Source organism: Heliangelus exortis, chromosome 2 (genome assembly GCF_036169615.1).
Source record: "Heliangelus exortis chromosome 2, bHelExo1.hap1, whole genome shotgun sequence".
In the NCBI taxonomy this organism is placed as follows: domain Eukaryota; kingdom Metazoa; phylum Chordata; class Aves; order Apodiformes; family Trochilidae; genus Heliangelus; species Heliangelus exortis.
This window is the reverse complement of record NC_092423.1, coordinates 24,544,100-24,569,650: the sequence shown is the minus strand read 5'-3', so window position 1 is coordinate 24,569,650 and position 25,551 is coordinate 24,544,100. Positions and strand designations below refer to the sequence as shown.

At 43.5% G+C, this 25,551-nt stretch overlaps 3 protein-coding genes across 3 annotated transcripts in view; 1 reads left to right on the top strand and 2 right to left on the bottom strand.

Moving 5' to 3' along the window:
* The window catches only part of LOC139792230 (probable acyl-CoA dehydrogenase 6), a 70,005-nt gene extending 65,851 nt beyond the window's left edge, over positions 1–4,154 (bottom strand). The window contains exon 1 of the mRNA XM_071735246.1: positions 4,026–4,154. Coding sequence (XP_071591347.1) covers positions 4,026–4,142 — 117 coding nt within the window. The 5' untranslated portion in view covers positions 4,143–4,154. The remainder of the gene's footprint in view (positions 1–4,025) is intronic.
* Positions 4,155–4,314: 160 nt separating this feature from the next.
* LOC139792232 (guanine nucleotide-binding protein G(I)/G(S)/G(O) subunit gamma-11) lies at positions 4,315–8,291 on the bottom strand. Its single transcript, XM_071735250.1, has 2 exons — positions 7,564–8,291; positions 4,315–4,757 (listed from the first exon to the last, which is right to left on the bottom strand). The coding sequence occupies exons 1-2, from the start codon at positions 7,657–7,659 to the stop codon at positions 4,632–4,634; spliced, it is 222 nt and encodes a 73-aa protein (XP_071591351.1). The 5' UTR covers positions 7,660–8,291; the 3' UTR covers positions 4,315–4,631.
* Positions 8,292–11,933: 3,642 nt separating this feature from the next.
* TFPI2 (tissue factor pathway inhibitor 2) lies at positions 11,934–17,918 on the top strand. Its single transcript, XM_071735245.1, has 5 exons — positions 11,934–12,127; positions 12,237–12,416; positions 12,901–13,080; positions 14,256–14,429; positions 16,789–17,918. Exons 1-5 carry the CDS (start codon positions 12,046–12,048, stop codon positions 16,890–16,892), a joined length of 720 nt encoding a protein of 239 aa, XP_071591346.1. The 5' UTR covers positions 11,934–12,045; the 3' UTR covers positions 16,893–17,918.
* The last annotated feature ends 7,633 nt before the right edge of the window (positions 17,919–25,551 follow it).

The window sequence follows — 25,551 nt, the reverse complement described above, 5'->3', positions numbered from 1 at the left end:
ATTTCCAAGCAAACATGACCTAAAACGATTTTAAAAGTCATATTTTCTGAACAGTCATGGCAAACCCTACATAAAACCCAGACATTTGCTCAGTCATGAACTGCTTATTAAAACACAATTTTAGTTGTTTCTAGTGTGTAACTGTATTGCCTGATGCAATCAGGTGTGACGATGATAAAGCAATGCAACACCTAGACCTGAGCCAGAAAAATATCCCTCGAACCCACTGCTCCTATTAAAAGATGATAATTGAAAAGACTGACTAGATGCAGTGATAATTTGTTCTAACATGAATATAAAGCAGGAAAACAATCCAGTTTTTGGATGCAGCAACCAGAATCTCAGATGTACCCACTACTCTGATACGGAGTAACAAATAAGAGTATTACTTATACAATTTCCTTCACTGTATGTATGCATTAAGTAATATTTTTTCTGATTATCAGAAAAAGCTTTTTGTAGAGCTTGCTTGACAGTGCTGTGCTATATTTTCCCTCTCCTACTCCCCTGAACTGATTTAAAATGACTATATAATGTAATGGATGGTTCCTCTTATTACAGTGGTATATCCCAGCTGCCTTTTCCAATAACAACAAATATCAATAAAAGAAATTTCCTCTCTGTGAAATTACCACCAAAAATTATTGGCAGTAGTAAAGGATATTGCTGTGTTTATCTATACTAGCAAGAGAACTAGCCCCTAAACATTTATATAATGTTTCTGTCAGACACAAGATGAAAAAGGCTATTGCAAATATTCCACCACCTGGGAATACATTTGGCTCCCCTTAGACAGAAGGGAACTAAGTGCAAAGTCTGCAAGTCTTACTAATGTCACATTTTAAACTGTCTCCTTCCTGAAACTTTTATTTTGGGTGCAAGAGAAGGTTTTAGAATTCTAAATGCAAGTTGTGTGTTTTGCAGACTCAGTCACGTCTTTTCCCTCCCAACCTAATTTTAAGTGATTTATCTGTAATACCACCAACCTACTACTTTGCTTCTCTGACACTGTTTTTTATGATTTGCCACAAAGATAATTCACCATCTCCACCTGAAATGCTCCAGTGCCAGTGGTGCTCACCCTTCCGTATTTTTCAGAAGGTCAAAAAGAACCATATTCTTTTGACAGAGGATTTAGAGTAATTTTACAGGAAAGTTAAAGTGAATGTCAATATTTAATTCAGATCCCGCATGGTCTAGTGTGAAGGGGCTCTAATTCTTGTAAAAATACATACACTAATAAACAGAAACTCATCAATAAAAGCCACAGGTGATAAATAAGGTAGCGGTGTCCTTTGGTGTAGCCTCACTGTCATGGGAAATCCTCCTCATCCTGTAGAGATGTAGCATAGCTAATTGGATAAAGTCACCACTGGATGTGAAATGAAATCTCCTTTGTATTACATGCAATACCAGCAAAACATTTGCCAATCCCTTCCAAACCTGTTTTTCAAAGCTTCTTACTACTAATGCCAAAGGAAAAGAAAATGGACTGCATGCACAGATCCTATATGTATATGCATACTGTTATGCATATGAACAGAGTATGTTAAATCTTTTTTCTTCAATCCATTTACACTATCATTTAATTACCACAGCAAGTTGTAGGATACCACTGCACTGCAAGCATTATTCAACAAGTTAAGGAAAAGTTACATTTTCAATTTCTAAGAGGAAGGGTGTTGACCTATAAAGTCGTAAAGGAAACCACTCACAAGCTTATTTCAATACCCTTGCTAAAAACAGCCCCCTGGAACTGTAAGAGTCTCTTCCTCATCCTGCCCAGAACAATTGGAAAATTACAGATAGTTTGAAATACATTAGTTTAGCAGATTAAAAAATAAAATTAATGGGGACAAAAAAAAAAACTTCTCACTCATGGAATTACACTGCTCATTTCTCCAATATTGCTGGTTGTTGCATCTGGATTCAGCTAGAGGAAAGATTGCCTCAAATGAGATTAGCAGGTACACTTAAAACATGTTAAAGATCCAGAGTGGTCATTCTCTCTCATAGTCTTCACTTTTCCTAAAGTCATATGGAACAGGTTTAACTGAAGCCAAAATAAACACTGATTGCTAGAAACTTTGGAGTGAACAACATCAGACAAGATTTGACATCTATTTGTGATGTGTTTTTCCTATGTGTTCAGAAAAAATCTAAAATAAATGCTAGGTAAGCATTTTGTAAAATATAGGACAACAAAACAATAGGGGTCTTGTTATTTTCTGTAATTTTTTTCTATCATATATTCGTTACAGGAATTTATTTGATACATGGAGCATCACATTCCCTCTTATCCCATCATGCAATTATCTGCACTACACCCAACAAAGCAGGGCATCCTGTCAGCTGCACTGCAACAGGAATGGGGGAGGGAGGAATGAGAACAAAGGGGATGAGAATTGGGAAGTATTTTTATTTCCAAAAACTTTATTGTGTCACACAGCAGAGCAGCAAACACTGCACCAGCTGACTGGCCTTGTCCTCTGTATTTCAGGACATCAGTTTTTCAGAACTGCAGTTGTAGTGCCCAGGCAGGTAATAGGGAACAGTGTCTCAGGGAACAAGTTCAGTGGGCAAGTGACTCAGAGCAAAGGCACTTGGCGCTACGAATTAGCTACAAAATCCTGAACTATTAATCCCAGTGAGAAAAGAGGATTAGTTGCCAACTTCTTCTACTGCTTCTCTCTCCAGCTACTTATTTCTGCTTTGCAGAAGGTCCATGAATTTAGACTAATGAAATTATTTTTTTTAGGCAACAGGCTGGTCATGCATCTCTTTTCTTTACTGTTAAAGTCTCTTTTTCATAACATACAAGATGAACCCACAGCTGCTGAAACTCAGTGATAACAGGTTTGATCATGGTGACAGAAAACTTGATTAATTAAATGGCCTTTGGGTTATCTTGTTTTAACACTGGAACTGTGAAAGTTAATTTCTAAGAAAAATGTGAATTAAATATCACATGACTCAGAAGTAGCTCCACTATATCTTGCCCATGGTGAACTGGGGAAGAGGTGACATTTGGAAAAAAAGTTATATTCATCCATGGAAATACAAGATTCCTCAAGTCACTTTAAAAAACAGCTATCAAAGATACAACCTCACAACTCCAAACTCACATAAATGAGCAGCAGAGCACTGCACCACCAGACAGGACTTGTACACTCACCTACAGGTAAATCAGGGACAAGTCCCTGCAGTCCATAACACCTACTGTCCATATGTGGCTCCCCCAGGAACACTGTTTACCCCTTGTAGGTGGTATGGAACTTTAGCATTTTTCTCATCAGGCCAGTTTAAAGGCAGATTTCTCTCACCCAGAACTGGCCTTGCTGCCCTAGCGTGCTCCTCACCAGGGCTTTCACCTCCAAACCATCTGTCTCTGCCTTTGACAAGTGTACTCAGTTATACCACAAGTGACACTGATCTCACTATTGGGAATACTGGAAGTTCACCAATATCACCATTGCTTACAGACAGCCACTTGTCATTCAGCTGAAAAGTTACCTTACCACAAGTGCTCTTGATTTATGATTCAGTTTTAGAGTAACCTCCCATTGCTCCCCTTCTAGACATCACGCAGTGACAAATAGCCTCTATTCTGCCCTCTCTTGCACCCTGCGTTCACCAACAGAGTGTATTATACCAAATATAACCAAATTTTCCCTTTCGCAGCCCCTGGAAGGGAACTCTGGACTCCTGCGTGCGCCCGGGACTGCAGCCCAGGGCCGGCAGTAGCAAACGCTGCCCGTCCGCCAGCGGGGCTGAACCGCCCGCTCATCCCGGGACAGCAGCACGGCAGGGAAGTGTTCTGTTCCGGGTTTAATACGCATGGGACTCATGGTTTCCTTTCTGACACTGGCAAGGGGATGTTTATTTATTTAAACACTTCCCGACTCGTTCGGGCGGCCCGGTGCCTTTTCTCCGGTTGCTCTCCCCTCACGGGGCAGCGGCTCCGGATGTCCCACCGCCCCCCCCGCCCCCCGGGAAAGCGACACCGCCCTCCTCTCCCTCGGTACCTTCCTGAGGGCCACTCGCAAGTCGTGGTACCGCGGCGTGTCACCCAGGCGCCCCGAGCTGCCGCCGCGCATAGCCGAGCCCAGGCTCGACCAACGCCGCCAGCCGCGCAGCGCCATGACCGCCACCGCCTGTCCCGCTCCGCTCCGCCCCGCTCCGGTGTGAGCTGCATCCTGGCCCGTCCGGCTTTAACTGCTGGTTCGGTCGCCCTGCGGGCCCCTGCACCGCCCTGCCCTGTCCCATCCCTCATCCAGCTCCTCTCCCCGCAGCAAGCCACTGCATGCTCTCGGGTTACAGACAAGCTTTCTTTAATGCCAAAGAACATTTGCCATGAAGCAACCGACAAACGAGTCGCGAAAGCGGGCGCCGCAAAGCCAAAGGAGCCGTCCCAGCTGCGGGAGGATGGCCGGCAGCGCCGGGGAGGCCACCCGCGAGGGTCTCGGCTGCTTTCGGGGTGGTTTCTTTATTTTTGTAAGAAAAAAAAAATATACAAGAAATCCGCTCCTATGCTCGTTCCACAAGGACCGGCGGCGGTGGGGACACGCTAGTGACTCCCTACAGGTACAAGAATAGCGTCTGCTCCTGTGGTAGCCGCTGGGCTTGTTTTCCTAAGCGATGACACAGCCTCCCTTCTCCTTGAAGGGGTTCTTGTCCTCTGGAACCCCCTTCACCAGCGGGTCCTCGCCAGACCGCTCCTCGATGTAGTTCTTGATCTCTTCGGAGCATTTGGATACCTCGAGTGAAAGAACAGAGAAGTGGCTGCGTTAAGGCCGGAGATCACCATGCACATCAGGACAGCAAACCAGTGACTTCACATCCCTCATTTTCTTGTTTTCTTTACCATCAAATATAAAATATCTGACCACAGAGCCAGTACAGACTCAGCTTCCTTCCACTTTTAACAGCCTGGGAACACACAGGCCACTCGGAACAGCAGTTGCTGCGAAGTTAAACTTGCAGGGTTTTTTAATTAACCAATATCGTTTTATTAAGCTGAAGATCACAATCTCCCTCGGCATCAGCACAACTTATGGTCAGTGGTTCAGGATCAGTAACTTCTAATTCAAAGTGCGACTTGTTGTCTTTTTTCCCAAACAAAACATTCGGTAATGATTTTTTAGTAATAGCACAAATCCTCACCTTGGAGTTCTGTAATTGCAACCATGTGTCCTGAATAGGAGTAAAGACCTGACAAATTACCTGCAGGTTACTCAGGCTTATTTGGGAAAACTGTTAATAAAACAGGGTACTGTGTTATGACAGGGCATAAATGTGGTGACACTTTGCACAGCATTCATAGAAAATTATCATTATATCTAAGAAGAAATGGGTTTAGTTTGTGTTCACTGAGCACATGCAGCGTGGAATTACATGGAGTAACAGTGTCTGCGGAGCCTGAGGGTGTGCAAGAGGTCCCCATCAGCCCTAGAGGATACTTGTCTGTGCATACGTCTCATTTTCCTTCCCTGTGTCAGCAGAAACTCTCCTTGGGGGTGCTGAAATACCTGAAGTGTCTGAGGAGACGCTGCTGGCCCTGTTCCCACCTCCTCCCTTCCTACCCGCAATCCCTGCAGAAGCACAGCAGTGCAGAGTCAGCAGTAGAAAGCAGCTGCTGGCCAGGACAATAGATGACTGGTATTTCTAATTCAAGGCCCATTCCCTTCTTTGTTACTTATTTTTTACTCCATAGGTAAAATTATTACAAGAGAACAAATTAATTTACCTTTTGCTGTACCACAGATACACATGACCTGGGCAAAATTAAGCATCAAGCCATCAGAAAGAATTCAGTGTTAACTCCCAATTAAGATGTGCATAAAAAGGGTCTACTTGTAGGTGCTTTACACCAAAGAAGAATTTGTACCTACAAGTCCAATTGTTTTACCTCAACACCATCAGTATCTTTTTCACATATAAGAAAAAAATGTCTGCTTAAATACACATTCAGATATTTTGACTAAAAAAAAAAAAAATTTCAAAAGGATATTTCCTCTTTGTGCTGTAAAAATGTAGGAGAGGGTCAAGAAAATTTTGGCTAAACGTTTTTCCTTTTGGTGACAATGGAAGGGTCGCTTTGGCATTTCCCTGTCCTTGTAATTCCCATACAGGTACCAGGGGACTGGGAAAACCACAACTCATATTGCAGTCTCACAGTCAACTTCTGTTATAATGCACTGATAAAACTGAGGATGTTGTCTGTGTTTTACTGTAAGTGATTTCTAAAGGTCCATTTCTCCAGAGTGATCAGGCTTTTGGTTTATTCTGAATATTTAGGCAAAAAAAATTAATTAATATTACGATATTCAAAACCTCCACAAACTACACAGTAAATTTATTTTGCTTGGGAATTTTCTGAGGTGTAATATAGATATCTAGAGTACTTGGATGTGGAGTCCTCAATGTTGCTGGAGCTTCAGACTATACCATAACATCTACAATCTCTGATACTTCAAAACACAACTTTGTGGCTTTCTTATTTTCTAGGCTAAACACCTAGACCTGAAATGCAATTACTAATACTAATGCCACTGTTTCCCACAAAGAGGTGTATTTTTAGTCCAAACTAGAAGGGTTTATTTAGATGTAGCTTGCTTCTTTTGGAATGCAGAATAAATTTTAAAGAAATTTAAAGTTTTATCATGGAGCATGATCAGTTCTGCATGTCTTTCATCTGTAAAAAAAAGTGCAAAACCACAAACATCTCACTGGAAACTTTATCACCCGTGGAGAGGAAAAACAAGTGTATAGGACTGGAGGTAAAATGTTCCTTTGGTCGAGGCTGGATAGCTTACGGCTCTGCCTCAGCAGTCATTTGGCTCCCGCCCTCTGCCCAGATGAAGCCGGGGAGCGGTGCCGGGGCAGAGGGCGGTGGCTGCCGCTCCGCTTCTCCCGTAGTTCGGGCATCTGCGGTGCAATCCCCGATGGGACGGGACGGGGAGCCGTGCCACAGCCGTCCCACCGGGGCACCACCCGTCACCTGGCACTGGCAGATTCCAACACGTTTTAGTGAGGAGGAGAACTGAGGTCGACGCGCTCCTCCCTCGCCAGGCAAGGCTGCCTGTACTAGCTCTGGGGGAAGCCAAGGGGTGCCAAACGAAGGGGAACGGCCGCCACCCGCGGGTCCGTGAAGCCCCTCGGGGCGTCTTTATCCCGGGAGCGGTGCGCCCCTTTCCCTCTTCCTTTCCTCCCTCGACCCCCGCTCGCTCCACAGACACCCCCGTAAAGGACCCGCGCCAGCTGTGGCTGGACCCGTCGGTGCAAACCGCGATCCTTCCAAAACTGCCGGGGCTGTTCCAGAGATGGGCTCCCCAAACTCCGCCGCCCCTGCCTTCGCTGGGCCCGTCGCGGCGGGACGGGACTCTCCCTCTCCGCGTTGGGCCGCTGCGCCCGGTCCCGCCGCCCGCCCGACGTGTCCCGGGCACCGTATGAGTCCCCGAAACTGCGCCCGGGGAGTAATGGAATTCTCCCCGCTCCGGCCCCGTCCCCGCCATCTGCCCCGATGGCCGGGCAGCCCCAAGCCCCTTCCCCGCGGCCACTTACCGGCTGCCTCTCCAGCTTCACTTCTTTCCGGAGCTGCTCCACTTCCATTTTCAGTTTGTCTTTCTCGCTCAGGTCCTCGATGTTGATGGCTGGCATCGTCTACACTGCCAAAGCGCGGGGGGAGGACGAAAGGCTTCCTCTGGGCAGCGAGAGAGCCGGGGCCGAAGCCCCCGGGCTGGTGTGGGACGACGGGGCAGCGGAGCGGCGGGACGGCCGCTCCCGGCCCGCCCCTGGGCTCACTCACACGGTGCCGTCCGGGCTGCTCGGCGGCGGCCGCTTCCTGTCCGGCGTCCCTGGCACCCCTTCCCCGAGCCGCTTCGGCCTTTAAACTTCTACGGTAATCCCCCCTAACCGGATTAAAACCCGGCGCCCGATTCGACCCCACTGCCGGGGCTTCGGGGCGTTGACAACGGGCCCTGGGCAGGGAGGGTCCGGTCTCCCCGGCGCGGTCCCTGGGCCGGGAGCTCGGCCCCGCCGGCGTGTCGCCCGACCCCTCGTGGGAAGATCAGAGACCCTCCTGTACTGGCCTCCCCCCTCCTCTCCCTCTTTGCCACCACTGTGGGGGAAATGCAGGTCTGTCAGTCGGGTGTTTCAGCCCAGCAATGCGGCCTCTCTTCTCCTGCCACCTCCTTCTGCTCCCTCTGCCCCTCGCGATGATTCCTGTTTGCCTGTGACACCAGCACCCACGGGCTCTGTGCTCCTCTGTCCAGCAGCTAAGGCTGTAGCAGGTGGTTTGCGTAGGCACGTTCCTTTATATTTGTGCATTGCAACTACAAATGGACTGGACTAAAATATAGGAAGGGGAAGGAGCGTTTCTTGGGCCAAGTGTTCCAGAAGGCAGCCAGGCCGTCAATGGCAGACACAGCAACTCTCTTTGGTAGGTATGTCTGCAAAGCAGAATTGCAGTTCTGTGTATGAGGAATGTCATGCCCGTCCTGCTCAAAGCATCTCTGAAATCAAGGAGTTACAACTGATGTTGAGGATACGGCACTGTCTGTTAAAGAGGAGGTGGGTTCAAAGAACACATGAAAGAATTAGGCCACTCTTCTGTGGCTGCATACACTTCTAAGGTCTAGATTCTAATCAGAGGGCTATGGTCTTTTGAACAGGGTGGTCCTTCTGGGCATGTTTGTATAGGACCTAGCATCTCTGCAGCCCCTTTCCTACAAGTCCAGTGGAGGCAGAATCCACTACTTGTTACACTGAACAGAGCTACAGGGTTGGAATCAGGAACTAGAAAGGGCCTAGAAAGACTCCTTCTGTAATCTGACATTTCAAAGGCCTCTATAGGCATTAGTTCCTCCAACTTCCCAACTGCCTTTTCCCCTTAGGCACTCCTTAGTCTTCTCCCCACTAATCAATATAAGCAGCTGTCAGCAGTATGTAAGATTTATATCCTTCTTCTGCTGTGCTGTTCCTATAGTGCTCCTGGGTCTTGTATTTGTTTTATTTTAGCTAGTTCAGTATAATCAGTTCCTCTTCCCTCCCTTCTGGCTATTATCTGCCCTCCCCCAGCTGTTGGTATGCAATTTCCACACCCTCATAAACTACACTGTGAGATGCATCCCCAGACTACACCAGCTGCTGGGCCCCGGGTGGAAGGAGCTGGCTGATCATGATCCATCACTGCTGGTGGGAGCAGAAACATTGTGGTGCAGAGAGATGGAGACTTCAAGGTGTGGCAGTAGCAGGCGTAAGGTGTGGGAATCATCCAGAGAGTGGGCTCTGGCACACAGCTAACATGGTTAGGCACATGGTTAGGCACATGGTTAGTATGGGAAGGCCAGTTGCAGCTTGGTATCAATAACCACATAATGGAAAGCTGGTCAGCTGGCTGCCAATGGGACTAACTGCTGGTTGCATTTAGTAAAGGACTTTCTACCCTGTGCTATGCTTTTACTCTAGGTCATCTATTTTTACAGATAGCTACCTAATCTCAGTGAACTTTACTATTACAGCAACAGAGCAGCTAAATAAAGACCGCACTGTGTTAATGGATGGGTGGGTTTAGCTCAAACTTTGATTCCTCTGTGTTTGTGCACAGAGGAAATTGAAAATACAGAAAATGGTATTTACATGACAACATTAATTTTGCTGGTATTGCTTAAAGTGGTATTTAAACTACTTTCTTTGCAATTCCAATAAAATCAGATGCAAAGGACATAGTCTGGTCATATTAAAATCACTTGAGAGTTTCCTTATATTAGAAAGATGATTTTTTTTTTTAATTTTTCTGGAAATAGAAAATATATATTGTAGTTTGGCTTTGCTTTTTTTCCTGCCGGAGAGCTCTAAGCTTTATTATAGTTGCTGTGCTTAGAATCATAGAATCATAGAATTGGCTGGGTTGGAAGGGACCTCAGAGATCATCAAGTCAAACCCTTGACCCACCGCTGCGGTTGCTAGACCATGGCACTGAGTGCCACATCCAGTCTCTTTTTAAATATCTCCAGGGATGGAGAATCCACTGCTTCACTGGGCAGCCCATTGCAATGCCTGATCACCCTCTCTGTTAAGAAATTCTTTCTAATGTCTAACCTAAACTTCCCCTGGCACAACTTAAGACCATGCCCTCTTGTCTTGTTGAAAGTCGTCTGGGAAAAGAGAACAACCCCCACTTGGCTACAACCTCCTTTCAGGGAGTTGTAGACAGTGATGAGGTCTCCCCTGAGCAGCCTCTTCTTCAGGCTGAACAGCCTCAGCTCCCTCAGCCTCTCTTCATAAGGTCTGTGCTCGAGTCCTTTCACCAGCCTGGTTGCCCTCCTTTGGACCTGCTCCAGGACCTCGATATCCTTCCTGAACTGAGGGGCCCAGAACTGGACACAGGACTCGAGGTGTGGCCTCACCAGGGCTGAGTACAGGGGCAGAATCACTTCCTTGGACCTGCTGGCCACGCTGTTCCTGATACAGGCCAGGATGCCATTGGCCTTCTTGGCCACCTGGGCACACTGCTGGCTCATGTTCATCTTCCTGTCAATCCAGACTCCCAGGTCCCTTTCTGCCTGGCTGCTCTCTAGAGACTCTGTCCCCAAAGGGGGACAGTAAGCTTAACAAAACCTTAAGTAAGCTTAACAAAACCTCTAAAAATGAGGACACCTGTTACTAACAGTTGTAGCTAAAAACATGGCAAATGTGTCCCATGGTAATGGCTCAACCTGTACTAGGGCTTATTTTCCTGTCACTAAAGTGATCTCTTTGGCAACTGAAGACTGAAAAAAAGGAAGAGTTATGACAAAAGAGGGAGAGAAGTGCCATTCATGTTCACCTAGAAGCTGCTTAGGTGGGGTAGGGGTTGAATTTCATAGAATCATGGTACAAAATAATGTTAGAAAAGAAGGTTGTAGTCCTCTATTAGAGAAGTATATAAGTCATGGAGAGAAAGTCAGTGCCTGAAATTATCAGGGTGTTATGAAATTTCTCCTCCTTACGGACTGCGACTGCTGTCCTGCAGGCCACAGAATTCCAGGGCCCTGTATCAAAATCCCATCTATGGCAGCACCTGCCCCAAGGATTGAGCCTCAACACCTTTGCTCCAAAGGGAGCAAGGAAGAACAATAGGAGATCAGATTAGTTTATTGTTATCTATAAAGAGCACGCCTAATTTGCAGACACTCTTATCTCTCTTACTGTATCAAACCTAGAGTAAACACTAATTAATGTAATGGCTGTCTTTTCTCTTAGAGAGGGAAAGTATTCTGTGTGCTGCTCACCCCTTCCTCCTCCGGATCACACCAGGTTGCCTGTGGTGTTAAAATCCATAGAATAAGGCAAGTTATGGTCTTTTCTAAAATTCAGCGCTTTTCAAACTAGCCGGAGGTTTCATTCAGGTGTTATGTCCCGTGGCACTCGCTCAGCGGGCTGCGCTTGACTCAGCAGGACCAGGACCTGCTGAAGGTTCCCGTCGTTTCATTTTCCTGCTGCCCTCTGCCCGAAGTATCCAAATGTGGAGGGGCTGCCAAGGGGGCGAGGGCAAAGGGGGGGAGGACTTCCGCGAAGTTACCCATCCGGATTTAGCTGTGATTAACAGGAAATACTCTGAGCATCATCCCGTAACCTGAGGGGGGCACAGTCGCGGACCCCGGCCAGCTTCCCGTAGGCCGGCAACCGTGGCCCCACGGCTACGGCTGACACTGTTCCACGACCACCCATCCCCGGCGGCCTCACCCCTCACCCCCCATTCCTCGCCCACCCGGCTGCTCCCCCGGCCGTGGGACCCCCGACGGCGGAGGGGCGAAGGGTGCCGGCTCCCCCGGCGCCGGGGCTCACGCAGGCGCTCCGCCTGCCGCGCCCCGGTGACGGCCGGGTCAGCGGGGCCCGGCCGTCCGCTGAATCAGACCTTCCCCTCCCACCACGTGCGCAAGGAGGGAGGCGGCCCGGGGAAGCCGTCTCGGCGCATATAAAGCGCTGCCGTCGGGCCGGGGAGCCCTGCTCGCTCCCGGGACCCCGCTGCCACCCGTTCTCCTGCCCGTCCGCCGCCGCTACATGGCCGCCGCCCGTCGCCTCCCGCTGTCCGCGCTGCTGCTGCCCCTGGCCTGCGCGGCCCTGGCCCCGCGCAGCCTCACAGGTAAGAGCGGGCGTTCGGCGGGACCCGGCGGGCGGCTGCGGGATTCCGGGGCAGGGGCTGCCTCCGCCGTCGCGGTGGCTTCAGCTCCGGTCGCTGGTGTCTCCCGCAGAGAAGCAGCGCGCCTGCCTGCTGCCCCCCGACGACGGCCCTTGCCGCGCCCTGGTGCCGCGCTGGTACTACGACAGGTACACGCAGAGCTGCCAGGAGTTCACCTACGGGGGCTGCCACGGCAACGCCAACAACTTCCTCACCCTCGATGACTGCGAAAAGAGCTGCTGGACCATTAAGAGTGAGTCCAGGGGTGGGCTCCGCTGCACTCCTCAGCCCCGGGGGCCGACCGACGGGGTCGGTTTGCCCGGAGTGCCCCCGGGGTGGCTGGGGGCTGGAAAGGGGCTGTGGGTGCACCGGGGAAGGTGCACTACTCGTGGGATGCGTTGTACCCAACCCATCTCTCTGTCACCCCTTCCTGTGACAGCTGTCTCACTGATGTCAATTTTATGTGCAGAAACTGGAGCAAGTTGTCCCAGAGGCGACACGTGGAATTTAACTATTAATATTTAAAATGTAATTTAATATTATAACTGGTTGCTAATTAATGTATCAGATTGCTCCTGTAAAGCTTATCCCACTATTAAACAATGCAGGTTGTTGGACAACCTGTAACTTAGCTGTGTTTTGTCTACACTACCATGTAGTTAACTTCAGGAACATGAAGGGTTGATTGTACAGAAGATGCAATTATTTAATTTTTTTTTTTCTTTTTTTTTTTTCAGAAGTGCCCAAATTATGCAGAATGGAGGCTGATGGAGGACCTTGCAGGAGTCATCTGAAAAGATATGCCTTTAACTTGACCTCAATGAGGTGTGAAGAATTCATCTACGGTGGCTGTTACGGAAATGGCAACAACTTCAGGGACTTGAAGTCTTGTGTGGACCACTGTCTGCCAGAGAAAAGTAACACTTGTTCAAATTTTTAATAAAATAGATGGTTTGAAAGTGATATGAAGATGATACTTTATTTGGTATTTTCTTCTGGATACTTATACAATGGTATTTTTTAAGACTTATATGAAGCAGATGTTTATGTTGTCTGGAAGCTTTCATGTGTCACTTGTCTTGCCTGTTAGTGAAAGAGCAAAAATGCTGTGTTAGTTTTATATTGTGGCTTTAAATGTACATAGGTAAACTCAGCTGATTTCTTGACTTCTAGAGAGCTGTACGTGTGTAATCTGAAGGGAAATAAGGTTGCAGATTTGTGTTGAGGCAAACGTATGAGATGTTGTGGCAGTCACATTCAGGGCAGTGATATCCTATTATGAAGTGGGAGTGTCTTTCTAAAATTCAGGCCTGAAAGACAATGATAGGTGGCTGGCTTTTTTGGCACTCAGCAGCTCAACTTCTGATAAAAGTTTTTTTGCCTGACATGACCCTTCACTGTCTCTCCATAAGAGCTTTGAAGAAGAGAGGTAGTAATTATGAGCAGGTGACTGTAGCTAAGTGTTGTCATAAACACCAGATTAATATCCAGTGCAAGACAGGATCTTTGAAGAAGAGACATCTGCCAGAATTTATAAAAACTCTCACTGCCTAAGCTGAATTAATGCTTGATGAGACAGTTATTTTTGGCTCATGACAGATTATCAGTGTTTTCTTAGGTGACTGCTGAATAATTTTTTATTTCTCTGCTGAACATTCAATAAATTGGTAAAAGGTATGCAGAAAGAAAAATCAAGTTTTGTTGAGGCAGTGTGAAACATAATTCTTGTGAGCGAAGTAGTGGGGTTTGTTTTTTTGCTGCTAGAAAGAAGGATTTGTTGGCAATCATAAGAGAGATAAACAAAATAGTGCCTTTTTCCTCTACAGAGATAGTTCCAGTGGAATTATGGTTATGTTCAAATATACATAGAATAAGACTTCTGGCCACACTATGTAAATATCTCACCTGTTGTATGTTTGGTATAAAAAATGGGGCCATAGTAGTTCTGTTTAGCCACAGTAGTCCTGTTTAGTAGTTAGCTGCTTAGCCACAAAGTTTATTGCATTGTTAATTTTAAGAAGCCAGGCACAGAGATTACCTTTGTGTAATTTATCTTTCTCTCTCTCCATCCAACTTCTTTGTTTTTTCCAAGCTGGTCCCTTGCTATGCTATAGCCCAAAGGATGAGGGATTGTGTTCTTCTGCTGTACGTCGCTATTATTATGACTCCAAGACTAAATCCTGTAAGGAGTTCAAATATACCGGCTGTGGTGGAAATGCTAATAACTTTGTTACTGAAACAGATTGCTACAATGTCTGCAGAAAAGGTAAGATTTTTCTGTATTTGGCCGTGAAAAGCAGTTAAAGCAATCCAAATACTCACTTTGGCTTATTACAAGAATATGCTTTTTGTATTTCAGACTCAGTCTTTTTAAAAGAAGGGAAAACTGAGGTGCGGCACTAAATCCTCACAAGGACAGTGCAATTTAAGTGTTTACACCATTTTGAATGAAATATAGAGAAGGGCACACAAAAAGCCTAATTAACTTTCTAGACTCCACAAGAAATTAGTATTTAAACTGTTCAGTACCAGCAAAACACTAAGGTCCCATTTTCTTCCAGGTATTTTAAAGTAAGATTAAAATAAGTTGTGAAGTCAATTTACTTTTTTCCTTTGCATTTTCAGCATTTACCATTCCCCTGTTTCCCATTACCGCTACTTAAAATTTCTGCATCATTGGTTGTGCTGAGTCAACTGCTACTGTGGCCATGGCAGAAGGGTTAGGAATGGTATTTGGGTTTTCTTAAAGGTTTTATTCAAATCAGCTACTGGATCTACTTGTAAACGAAAACATTTATGCATTTACCCATGGTTCTGTATTCCTACCAGTTACTGAAATTTTAAATATTCTAATTCATTTGATATGTAAATCAATGAGAGAGAGAAAGGCATAATTACTTGCGAATACCCAGAACACTCAGGAAGCAGACACAGCACAATATTTTAAAAAATTATACTAATGGGAAAAAATTTAAGGCTGTGTCTAGCACGTAAATTGACTTTTAGGGAAAAAAAAACAAAAAGCAAAACAAAAGCTAAAAATTATGTCTGCTTTAAACATGAGATATGCACAAGGTCCCAGCACTTCAGTGTCTAATATGTCAGAAGGTTTAAGTCAGGAGATGATACTTCAGTTCTAGGTGGGAAGTCTAGGGCTGGGGCAAGGATTACACCCTGAGCATAGTCCTCAGAAGTAAAAATACTGTCTGCCAGTTAGTCATGACAGTAATATTTCTGTGGGTGACAAGTCTGAGTGTGTCTCTGCCATTCTAGTATTGTGAGGGAGTCTTTTAAGAGCATGCTAAGTTTGAGCTTGTGATTACCTAATTTGCATCTATTACTGCCTGGGAAATGGCATGGCCAGGCTCCAGCCAAAGTGTGCAAAGGGAGAGGAGGAAGGCCACTGCCTCTTCAGTGTCCTGCCTCTGTGTTCTGCCTCTGCCCATACCCAGCCAAAGCCACCTGCAGGTTTTCCCTTCCTCCTCCTTTTTGTGGAAAAAAGAAGCAAGGGAATGCTATCTGTCTAATGACCAGAGCACCAAATAACCAAACAATAAGGATTAGCTGTATGTTTTTTCACTAACTGGTGGATTTCAGTTTGCTATGGCTCGGTACAACCTAAACCCATAGTTAAGGGCATAATTAGTGCTAAGTGATGCTGTGCTATACATATTTATTTCTATAGCTTGGGAGTGTACAACAACATTAAGGAAATCTTTGAGGCAGCTTAAGCCACTCCCTCTCTCCTGCTCCCATAATTCCATCCCCAGCATCTTTCCTCTTCCCTTTTTGAGTCTCAAGTTGAATTCTCCTGACCTTGCCTGTGCAAATATGCAATTGTTGTTTGATTTGATTTATAGTTTTTGTAGTGAAAAGGTTTCTGATTAATTAAATTTTAAAAGTTTATATTGAAAAAGAAATGTGTTGGGGTGATAGTGAAAGAACTGGGAACTGGCCAGAGGGCTCTGCATATAGTTAAACATGACAAAAGATTTTCAGTCAGGTTTGCAAAGTACTTGCTGTCTGAACTGCATTCACACCTGCCTTTGTAATCATTCCTGGAGATAACCCTGACTGTCTTTGGCAACTCTGAAGCATCTGGGTGAAACTCAGAAAGTGTTCAGAAACCCAAGTAATTTTATCTTTTCATTTTCACAAGCACTGTTTGTAACTTAGACTTTGCTCCAGTGTTGTTCAGAGGAATGTAGTAGTAGTTTAGTTTGGGGTTTTTTGTTTGATTGTTTATTTGTGGGGTTTTTTTTGTTTGTTTATTTTTGGTTTGGTTTTGGTTGGTTGGTTGGTTTTGGGGTTTTTTGTTTCAGATAGAGCAGCATGCTTACTTCCATTCTGCTGTCACTGCAGGACAGCTAGAAAAGACTTCGATGCTTTTTCAGGAAAAGAGCATCAAAGTAGGACTCCAGTGCCAAAAGTGGACATGTTGGAGACCTTGCCGTGTGTAAGAATAGGGACATTTTACACACCTTACAGTTTTCTGATATGTTTGCTATTATTGGATAAACTGCTTGAATAGCATCATATGTATTTAAAAAGCCCCAACTGCACAGTAAAAGGTACTAACAAGTTTTGTCATACTGGTTCCCTAACTGCTTCCTTTGTTTTCTTAGCAGGGACTCAGAAACCAAAAATCAACAAGCCAGTGAACGGAGTCCGCAGAAAAATGATGATAAAACTGGTTAAAAAACCTCAGACATACAACCCAAAATCTTAAAGCTGATGTGCACTTGGATGTTTGAAACACTTTCTTTTATTTCACTTTCTTCTTTTGTAAGATAGTTTCCACACAGTTTTATATACAGATATAGTTCTGTCTTTCAGAACTGCTTTTTATTCCAACTTACTTTTTGTAAAGAACTGCATTTAATAGAAGAAGAATGAACCTAAGTTTGGTTCTTCTATTCTGTTGTTTTTGCAGTAATACTTTGGCAAAGCCAGATATTTAGATTTCCATGTTTTTATGGGGGAATGTTACTACTGCCTTGGGAAGATATTTCAGCTGTTACATCTCAATTAAGTTTGAAAAACAAGTTGTCTCTAAGTATAACTAAGGACAGCACAAAGATAAATCTCTACCGTGGATTTTTTTGGCGTCTTCTGCTTGCTGAAGGAAAAACCTTTTCAAAAGCGTGTTCAGAGGTATCTTGCCCAACCATTTTACATACCTGGGCACTATCATTTCAGTAGACTGCTTCATAGTTATGTTCATAGTCAAGGTTTTCAGAAGCCTTCTTAACACTAAAAGAAGCATAAACTTACAGCTGGCTTATCTCACAAAAGAAAATTGGAATAGTGCTTATTGGACTGACACTCTGAGAAAGGCAATGAATAAGCTAGTTGTGTATTAAAATGAAAATGTAGCCGTTTTTCATGACTTTTGAAATTTCTTCAAAATTACATTCTATATCCTTGTGAGTTATAAATCAGCATATTTTTATTGATTTTAATGGATCTACACTGATTGTATCTGCTGAGGATCTTGATGTTGGTGTTTATGCAGCAGTTGTTAAAGCAGGAGAGCAGAAGCTTCTGCAAATCTAGAGTAATCCCTTTTGAGGCACGACTGTATTTCTTATGGTAGGTTATGTATATGGTGTTACTATTGCACCCTCTTTTATGTTTTGTATTTGAGCCATGTCTGAATTTCAGTTAATTTCACCTCCAATATTTTCTAAATATGAATTTGCAAGTAATGTTAATAAATTAAAAAAAAAAAATAAATTGGAGACCTTTCTTGTCATATGCTTCTGTAAATTATCCTGAATTAGTTGTGTACACCAATACGTGTGATGGAACCTATTATTTACTAATTACAACTCTAGCAGAGTTTATTTGTCCTTTAAAACATTTCCTTATGCTGAGGTCTTTTTCTTTTATGAAACCCAGTAAATTGCATTGATGTCATTCATCCCCAGAAGTTTTTATGGCTCAGCTGGCTTTCCCTGAAGAGCTGCTCTCCAAGGGGTGCTTCCTTAAGCTGATTGTCTGCTGTTGGGTCTCCTGTTTGATGTTCCACTGGCTGAAGAGCTTTTGTGTGGGTTGTTGGCTGTTATCTTGAGGTGACATTGGCTTTCAGTTAGAAAATTTCAGGTGTGTGCTTTGTCCCCATTTTGGAGAGGGAACACGATGGAAAAAAAAAGTCAAGATTTGGTTTCTTTTACTGATTTTTCTCTTGCTGCTGGATTTTCAACTACAGCAGTTGGCTGTGCCTGCCACCCTGGATCACTCAATTTCTGTTTTTTGACATTAAAAAGACTTCTTATTTCAATTAATCTATTGCTCAGTGCAGGCAAATGAGCACCCTCTGTGACAGAAAGTGCAGGAAACTAGTGACAACATTTTGAGTGTTTGTCCCATACCAAACCTCTTCTCTGGTAATCAGCATCCAAACAGGAACAGGGCCAGTCTGACCTCCCTGGGGGATCTGTGGCACACTGCCCACTGATGCTCCCCATGTCCCTTACCTCAGGCTGTAAATTTTGGTCATGCTGCTTAGAGCCCAGAGTGTGCCTCTGAATATATTTTTCATACTTGGCACTATCACAGCACACTGCATTTTGTTGCAGATTTCTGGCCGTGGCTTAAAGAACACAAGTCCATTTTGGAAGTCTCACTTTGATATAAACATTATTTTTAACCCTAGAGGATGAGCATCTTTTAACAGCATCACTGTTGGGCATGATTTCTGGTAACATGTTTATTAAATGGATTATCCTTAGCTCTCTGGGCCTTCAACTTTTATAGGATAGGGGGGATACAAATTTTGTATAGATGGGATACAAAAATGGACCTGGGATACACAGATAATGTCCTGGAAGGTATCCAAGAGTTTGATAATCTACACGTGCCCCCTTAAGGGCTCAGTGAAAGTTTTCTTGATGGACCAAGCTTCAACCAGGATGCAGAAGTGGCCACTGCAGCCTTTTCTAATGTGAGTGTTCAACTACCTTTTTCTTTCCCTGCATAAAAACATAACTCCGAATCTAAGGGTTTACTGCTAGGGTACTCAGTGAATCAGTGACTTGGGTTTCAAGCCCTTATATACCTGATATCATACTGAAATTTAACCTAAACCATCCATAATTCTTGAAGGGTTTTCTAGTGAGCAGGCTGTAGAATATTCTGAAGAAATCAAGGGGAGAGGGGGAAAGAAGAGGGGCATGCATGGAAGTTTCTTTCAGTCCATTAGTGAAGCTATTCCACTTCATGTAAATGTACATTCTTTTCAGGCAAATTATTTAATCTCTTTTTAATATCTTATTTTTAACTACAAAGAATTTCAGCTGCCAATGTGCTGCTTTGCTTCATGCACTTACATTACTCTAATATCCCTTCAGGATCCTGTGGTTTTGACTAATCTAAATAATTCTCTATCATCTACAGCATTTTATATGACTCATGACCTACTTCCTTTTTCGTTTTGCTGATGAAACAACCCTTAGCATTTTGCTAGGCTGAAAATTAACGCAGCCCACACCATCCTGCAAATTAACTTTTATTATAGTAGCCAGTGTCCAGCAGTTGGTATCATGTGTCACAGTGCCAATTTCTACTGCAGAGGGAAGCAGTGATTATAATCAGTTGGGTTCATCTTCTCTTGCACAGGCAAACTGCCACTGAAACTCATTACTGGTGATTTGCATGGGACAGTCGTACCTGCTGCTGAAATAAGCAGATTTGACTAAACTCCATTGCAAATAAAATCATTGCTCTTTAACTTCCCATTCCCACCCATAACTCCAGTTCTTAGGGGTATCTTGCTAAGAACTATATTAAAGACTATAAAAATGAAATACTGCATTGATTCTTCACCCTTAGACTATGGCAACACTCAGGGAATTCCTTTGAAAACTATTTAAAGAGTCAGAGAGTAGATTTATATTTATATTTCTGTAGAATTTTAACCATCAAAAAGAGAAAAGAGGAAAAAATCCCTGTGGAAACATGTCATTTTTAAAATTAATAATCTAAATGATAGGAAGCAACATTTCACTGTATCTATTTTCAGCATGGTTGGCCCAATTAATAGACTTTCTCACAATTCCATACTTTAGGAGCAAAACAGGGATGAATTTGGCTTTTATCTCTGGAGTCAGAGTTCTGACTGCCAGGAGTGTCCCTGATCCTCTATTGAGTCTTGTCATCTGAGGAGGTGGAAAACGTGGAGCTTTTATATAAAATAAAATTAAGTATTAATTAATAATTAGGGCAACCTAAAAATAATAAATCATTAAAGTTGTGTCTCAGATCACAAGTGAAAGATGGTGACCCCAAGCTGTAGGTTATATATATATATATATATATATATATATATATATATATATAATGCTGAGGGCAGCAGTTCTGGATGCAGGCAGTGACACGGAATCTGTTCTGTTGGATAAATGCAGTCCAGCTATTATTATGCATTTATATTAGAGTTACTGAGAGCAAAATCTGCCCTACTAACTTTCCAGAGAACTTTTTATTATTATGCTTAACTATCTCTGGTGATAAATAGTGTAGAGATATTTGCTTCTGTTGAAGTGAGCCTTATGTTCATTGTATGGTGGTCCTGTACAGCAATGTCTGTCACCTGAGGAATTACTTAATTACTGAGGAGAAGGGATGTTAGTCATATATGTAAAACCTAGAGAAGAGCAGTGATATGAAAAAAAAATCTATGTAAACCAGATGTGCAAAAAATTGTTGTTTGAGGCATTAGCAACTGACGAGATCATGAGCTGTGATTTCCAAATAAATGCCAGAGAAATGAGCACTCCCAGCTCATGTCTAAACTATTCATATGATAGAGGTAGTTGAGGCAATTTAAAGACTAATTTAGGATACGTAAAACACTGTATCTATTAAGTGCAAATAAAGCAAGCCCCCTTTAACGGAGGTTCCCTTTTTTGCTGTCATCACTGACCCTAATTTCAGATGAATACGGACAAAAGGGTTGCTCTTTCAGACACAGCTGGCTAGGTGCCTTTCTTGTAAAGGATTTTAAATGCAGTTTAAGCTCACAGTACTCACTGTCTCACTTTGTGGGGCTGAACATCAAGCTGGGGAGCCTACAGTAATAGTAAGCCTTATTTTTGCTAGACCTTCATTAAAGGCCTTAATATATTAGCTACACAATAAATTCCTTCATATAGCTGCCAGATGAACCACAACATTTCCTCAGTGAGCTTTCTTGGAGCCTTACTACTCACTAAACAAGTGTGCAGCACCTTTTCTAAGAGGACAGTACATGATTGAAATATTTACAGCTCAGTAGGAAATGCAGTAATAAAACATAGTAACTAATAAATGCATATGAACACTGTCCTCTATGGGATATTTCTCTCTGTGAGTGGGAAGCAAGATAAATAGGATAGTTTATACTAATAAAAGCTAAAGACTCAAGAGAGTAAAGGGTGAAATATATACCTCATTATCAAACCAGGAAAAGGGTTTTCATCATCACAGTAGTTTTCAACAATGAGAAGTCTTGAGTTTAAGCATTAAAAAAGAATGCTTAAAAAACCTATTTTTGGTTGAAAGAAGTGAGACTAGCAAGGCTTTTCTGCTTTTTTTTTTTTTTTTTTTTTTTTTTTTTCCCCTCTCTAAAAGTGAGAGGGAAGTCTGCTGAGGAAAACAGTGATGACAAATGGTATTTACTTCTCTTTCATGGATCCAAGCTGCTGCACTGGAGCACCAGGAGCCTGTAGAGTTCCCACTGTGCCAGCCAGAGGGACTCTACCATGAGTCCAGCAAGCTCTGGAGTGAGTGCAAATATTTCAATAACCTCCTTTAAGTGCAGAAACGTGGTCTTGCATACAGCAGCATTCTCCTGCAGCAGTGCCTGTGTCTGCTTTGTCTGAGCTCTTTGTCAATTTTTGTCAGTGCGTGCAAGCAAATAAGCAAAGGCTAAGCAAAAAAAAAATTTCTGACCTTTATTTCAGCACCCACGTAGTTGCTGGATGTAGGATGGGAATGATTGAGTGCTCTTTTGAGGCAATAGGTTCCTTTCCTGTGGGAAAGGATGCTAATTAATTTTTTCACTCCAAAATGTCTTAAAAGAAGATTAGGACCAAACTACTTCGAAGCCTATTCTATAAAAACTGTAGGGGAAAGTCTGCTTTAATAAAAGGCATTGCCTTGATTAGGTTTTATAAGGTTTTGTTCCTTCCAGTTTTTCAAGGGTCTTCTTTTAAAACGTAGAGCAATAATCATATAAATAGAGATTGGTTTATACTGAACGAATAATTTTTTTCAAATCTCCTTGGTCTGGTTTAAAGTTACCAGCTTTAATATTCTTCCTTCCCATATATACTATGTTAGTGGACACCCATGCTAGGCATTACTTTTGTACTAGCAATTAAACTGAATTAATCTAAGCAGTACTAAAATAAAACTGCACAGTATGGATCACAGTAAGTTCTATTTTTCATAGAACTATTTAAAACTACAAGCACCTGAAAAAAAGTAAACGTGTCACTGGATTAGAGGTTACCTCATTTTGGTTTTCATTTTTTGTATTTTCTTTTTCAAACTGAGACTGAAAAAGATTACAGGCTGCTCTGCAGCTATGCTCATGGAAAATTGCTCTCATCCCTAGACATACAATAAAGAAGCTCTTTCTAAACTTACTGCAATGTATCATCCAGCTTCTTTATTGCCTCATTTTTTAACAGATACCTGTAGTTAACGTTTTTATCCCCAAGACAGAATTATGCCTTTGAATATGATAGTGAGCTCTCAGTAGCATTTAGGATTGAGGTTTTCTTCTTTAAAAAGCCCATTTTATTTTACTTTTTTCTCAGTTAATCACTGAAGCATCCTGAAGGCTTTCTTATTTCATCCTGAAAGGGGTTAGTAACAACCACATGGTTAGCTGCAGTGGATAAGATTTTCAACCTCAAAGCCACAAAAATATCCTCAAAATATTTATTGCTGAAAGCCTCAACCCCATGAGGAAACACTGAGAAACAGTTCAGATGGCTCCATGGAGATGAAAGAGGTAGGACATACCTTAAGCACTTGAGAAAGCTAAAGCAGGGAAAAATAAAATAGTGACAGCCCTTGCAGGCTCCCACCTGGTCATGAGAGATATTTTTTTTTTTTCAAGTTGTGCAGTGATGCTCCCTCCTTGGTTAGAGAAGTCTGGGCTGGAAGGAGGAGGGGAGAGCTTTCTCTCACTGCACTTCCCCCTTCCTTGCCCTGCAGAACAGCCCCTGCCCGCTTCCTCTTCCTGCACCAACCACCAAACCCAGCACCAAACCTGGCACCAAACCTGGCACCTGGCCCTTCCCTTGCTGCTTATTAGCTGGGGCTGGACCAGATGACCTCCAATGTCTTTCAGCCCAAATTTCCCTATGAGTAGGAGTGACTATCTAGGATGAAGGGTAACGTCATGTTGGAAACGCAATTAAGTTTTCTGAGGACATCACAGGAAAACTAAGGATCCAAACCAGTCACTCTTCCTGGGAAACCAGGCCACTTCCCATTGCTGTTGCCTGGGGAAATCCCTCTTCCCAGTGCAAGTCACAGCCCTTGCTGGAAGCTTCAATTTGACTTGGGAATCACAACAGCCTCTTCCTGTTCCAGTGCTATGGGCAGCTCCATCCTGGGGACACCGGCTGAGAGTTACAGAGCAAGAGGAGCAAAGCCCAGGAAGGGACACAAAACTGAATTCATCCCTCTGGGTGGGAATGGGAGGGTGGGAACAGGGAGAGGGAGAGCAGGAGTGAGCAAGGGGACTTCTACCATTCAATCTCCCAGAATGCTGAGGCTGGTGACAGAGCCCTCCTTCCCTGTCCCTTCCAGCAAATCCATCCCACTGCCTTTTCTATGCTTTAAACTTTATGGTCAAAACAGCATATTTCATCCTAAGGAACAATATAGATTTACATCCTTTCAGCACTACATGGTAATCTAGTTGGCCACATGTCATGTTACAGCACTGTCATACACAAAGTATTGTATAAAAAGAAAAAGAAATAAAAAATTCATCTATCTGGCCTCTCAGGTGGGAGTGTACAGTATTAATAGAGTTTTGGAATCCATCACTGTACTTAGCAAAAGCCTAGAAGTAATATTTCTCTCCTTCAGATATTCAAAACCATAAAATAATGACTATTTTGTTATCCAGCTAATGTACTAAACCCCAGCAGCCCTGGAGTGAATGCTCCATAAAGCACACCAAAATACAACTGAGATTCTGGCAGTTGCTGAATGACTGTGACAGCTCTTGCTGTATTTTATTGCAGTCAAACTAGGCAGATCTAAAAAGAATTTGTGACACAGAACTAAATACATACCTAGCAATGGTATGCATTATCAGTAGCATCTATTCACTGTTGTCAAACTGATTTCTATTCTCTTATGGATTTTTGTACAGTCATGAGCTGAAATATGATGAGGACTTGATCTTTCTGTGTGTGTTTCACATGCTAATTTCAATTTAACAGTCAGTCAGTGTCCAAGAAAAGTGTCTATTTTCCTAATCAACAGGTACTGGAGCTCTGCCTTGTCTCAGAGAGACTTTATTGGGTATATTTGGTCTGTTCAATGTCCCCTTTACTAGAAATGTGGATTTTGCAGTCTATGTTTTAGTCTCTGCAGTTTCCTCAGTTTTAGTAATGAAAGAGAACCAAAAAAGAGGCTGATGGGGAAGGAACTGCACATCCTATATCTGTACACATCCTATATCTGTACAGTGAGTGTTTGTGCAGCTGAAAGTGAAAATAAAAGGGATCAGGAAACAAAGCCCACATTTACAAAGGTGTTTGATTTGCAGGATTTTAATGGGTCTGGACGCCTAAATGTATTAATAATAAAATGGGAATTTCCCAGGCACTTCTAAAAAGTGTCTAGGGCACCTTATTTCTTCCTTGAACCTTTATCTCTATTTATTGAGGTAAATCTCTTCAAAACTCTGGCTCCGCCTTTCATTTTCAAAATTATTGAAGTCCAGATGGTTCATGTAAAGTGTCCTAATCAGAATCACACACTCTGGCATTGCCTAACATTGAGATTCTTTCCCTTCTTTTGTACCAAGTGCCAGGATCCCACCATGCCATGCTCCATGGGCTAGGTGACCAAGAAAAGTATGTGCAGAATTTGGCCCATCAGGTGGGCAGCTGCCTAGAACAGAAAAACTAAAATCCAGGATAATGAGTGAAAAGGCACATGCACATTTAAATGCCTGACTTGGTGCAGCTGCTGAATTGGCCAAAAATGTGTGTATTTCTAAAAATGCTGCAGCAGGGGAAGATACCAAGGTGTGAGCTACCTCTGGTTTCAGGTTTGCAAACCTTTTTTGCACAATCAAAACCACACCCTTTTCCATTCAGCTCTGATTTCTTAACTGGAAAGCTTTCATATCATTCCCTCTTTCCACAGCTGCT

Coding starts and splice junctions, on each gene's coding strand:
- LOC139792232 (XM_071735250.1), bottom strand. CDS start 7,659: ATGCCAGCCATCAACATCGAGGACCTGAGCGAGAAAGACAAACTGAAA. Junction 4,758..7,563: donor TGAAGCTGGAGAGGCAGCCG/GTAAGTGGCCGC, acceptor CTTTCACTCGAG/GTATCCAAATGCTCCGAAGA.
- TFPI2 (XM_071735245.1), top strand. CDS start 12,046: ATGGCCGCCGCCCGTCGCCTCCCGCTGTCCGCGCTGCTGCTGCCCCTG. Junction 12,417..12,900: donor GAGCTGCTGGACCATTAAGA/GTGAGTCCAGGG, acceptor TTTTTTTTTCAG/AAGTGCCCAAATTATGCAGA. Junction 13,081..14,255: donor CCACTGTCTGCCAGAGAAAA/GTAACACTTGTT, acceptor GTTTTTTCCAAG/CTGGTCCCTTGCTATGCTAT.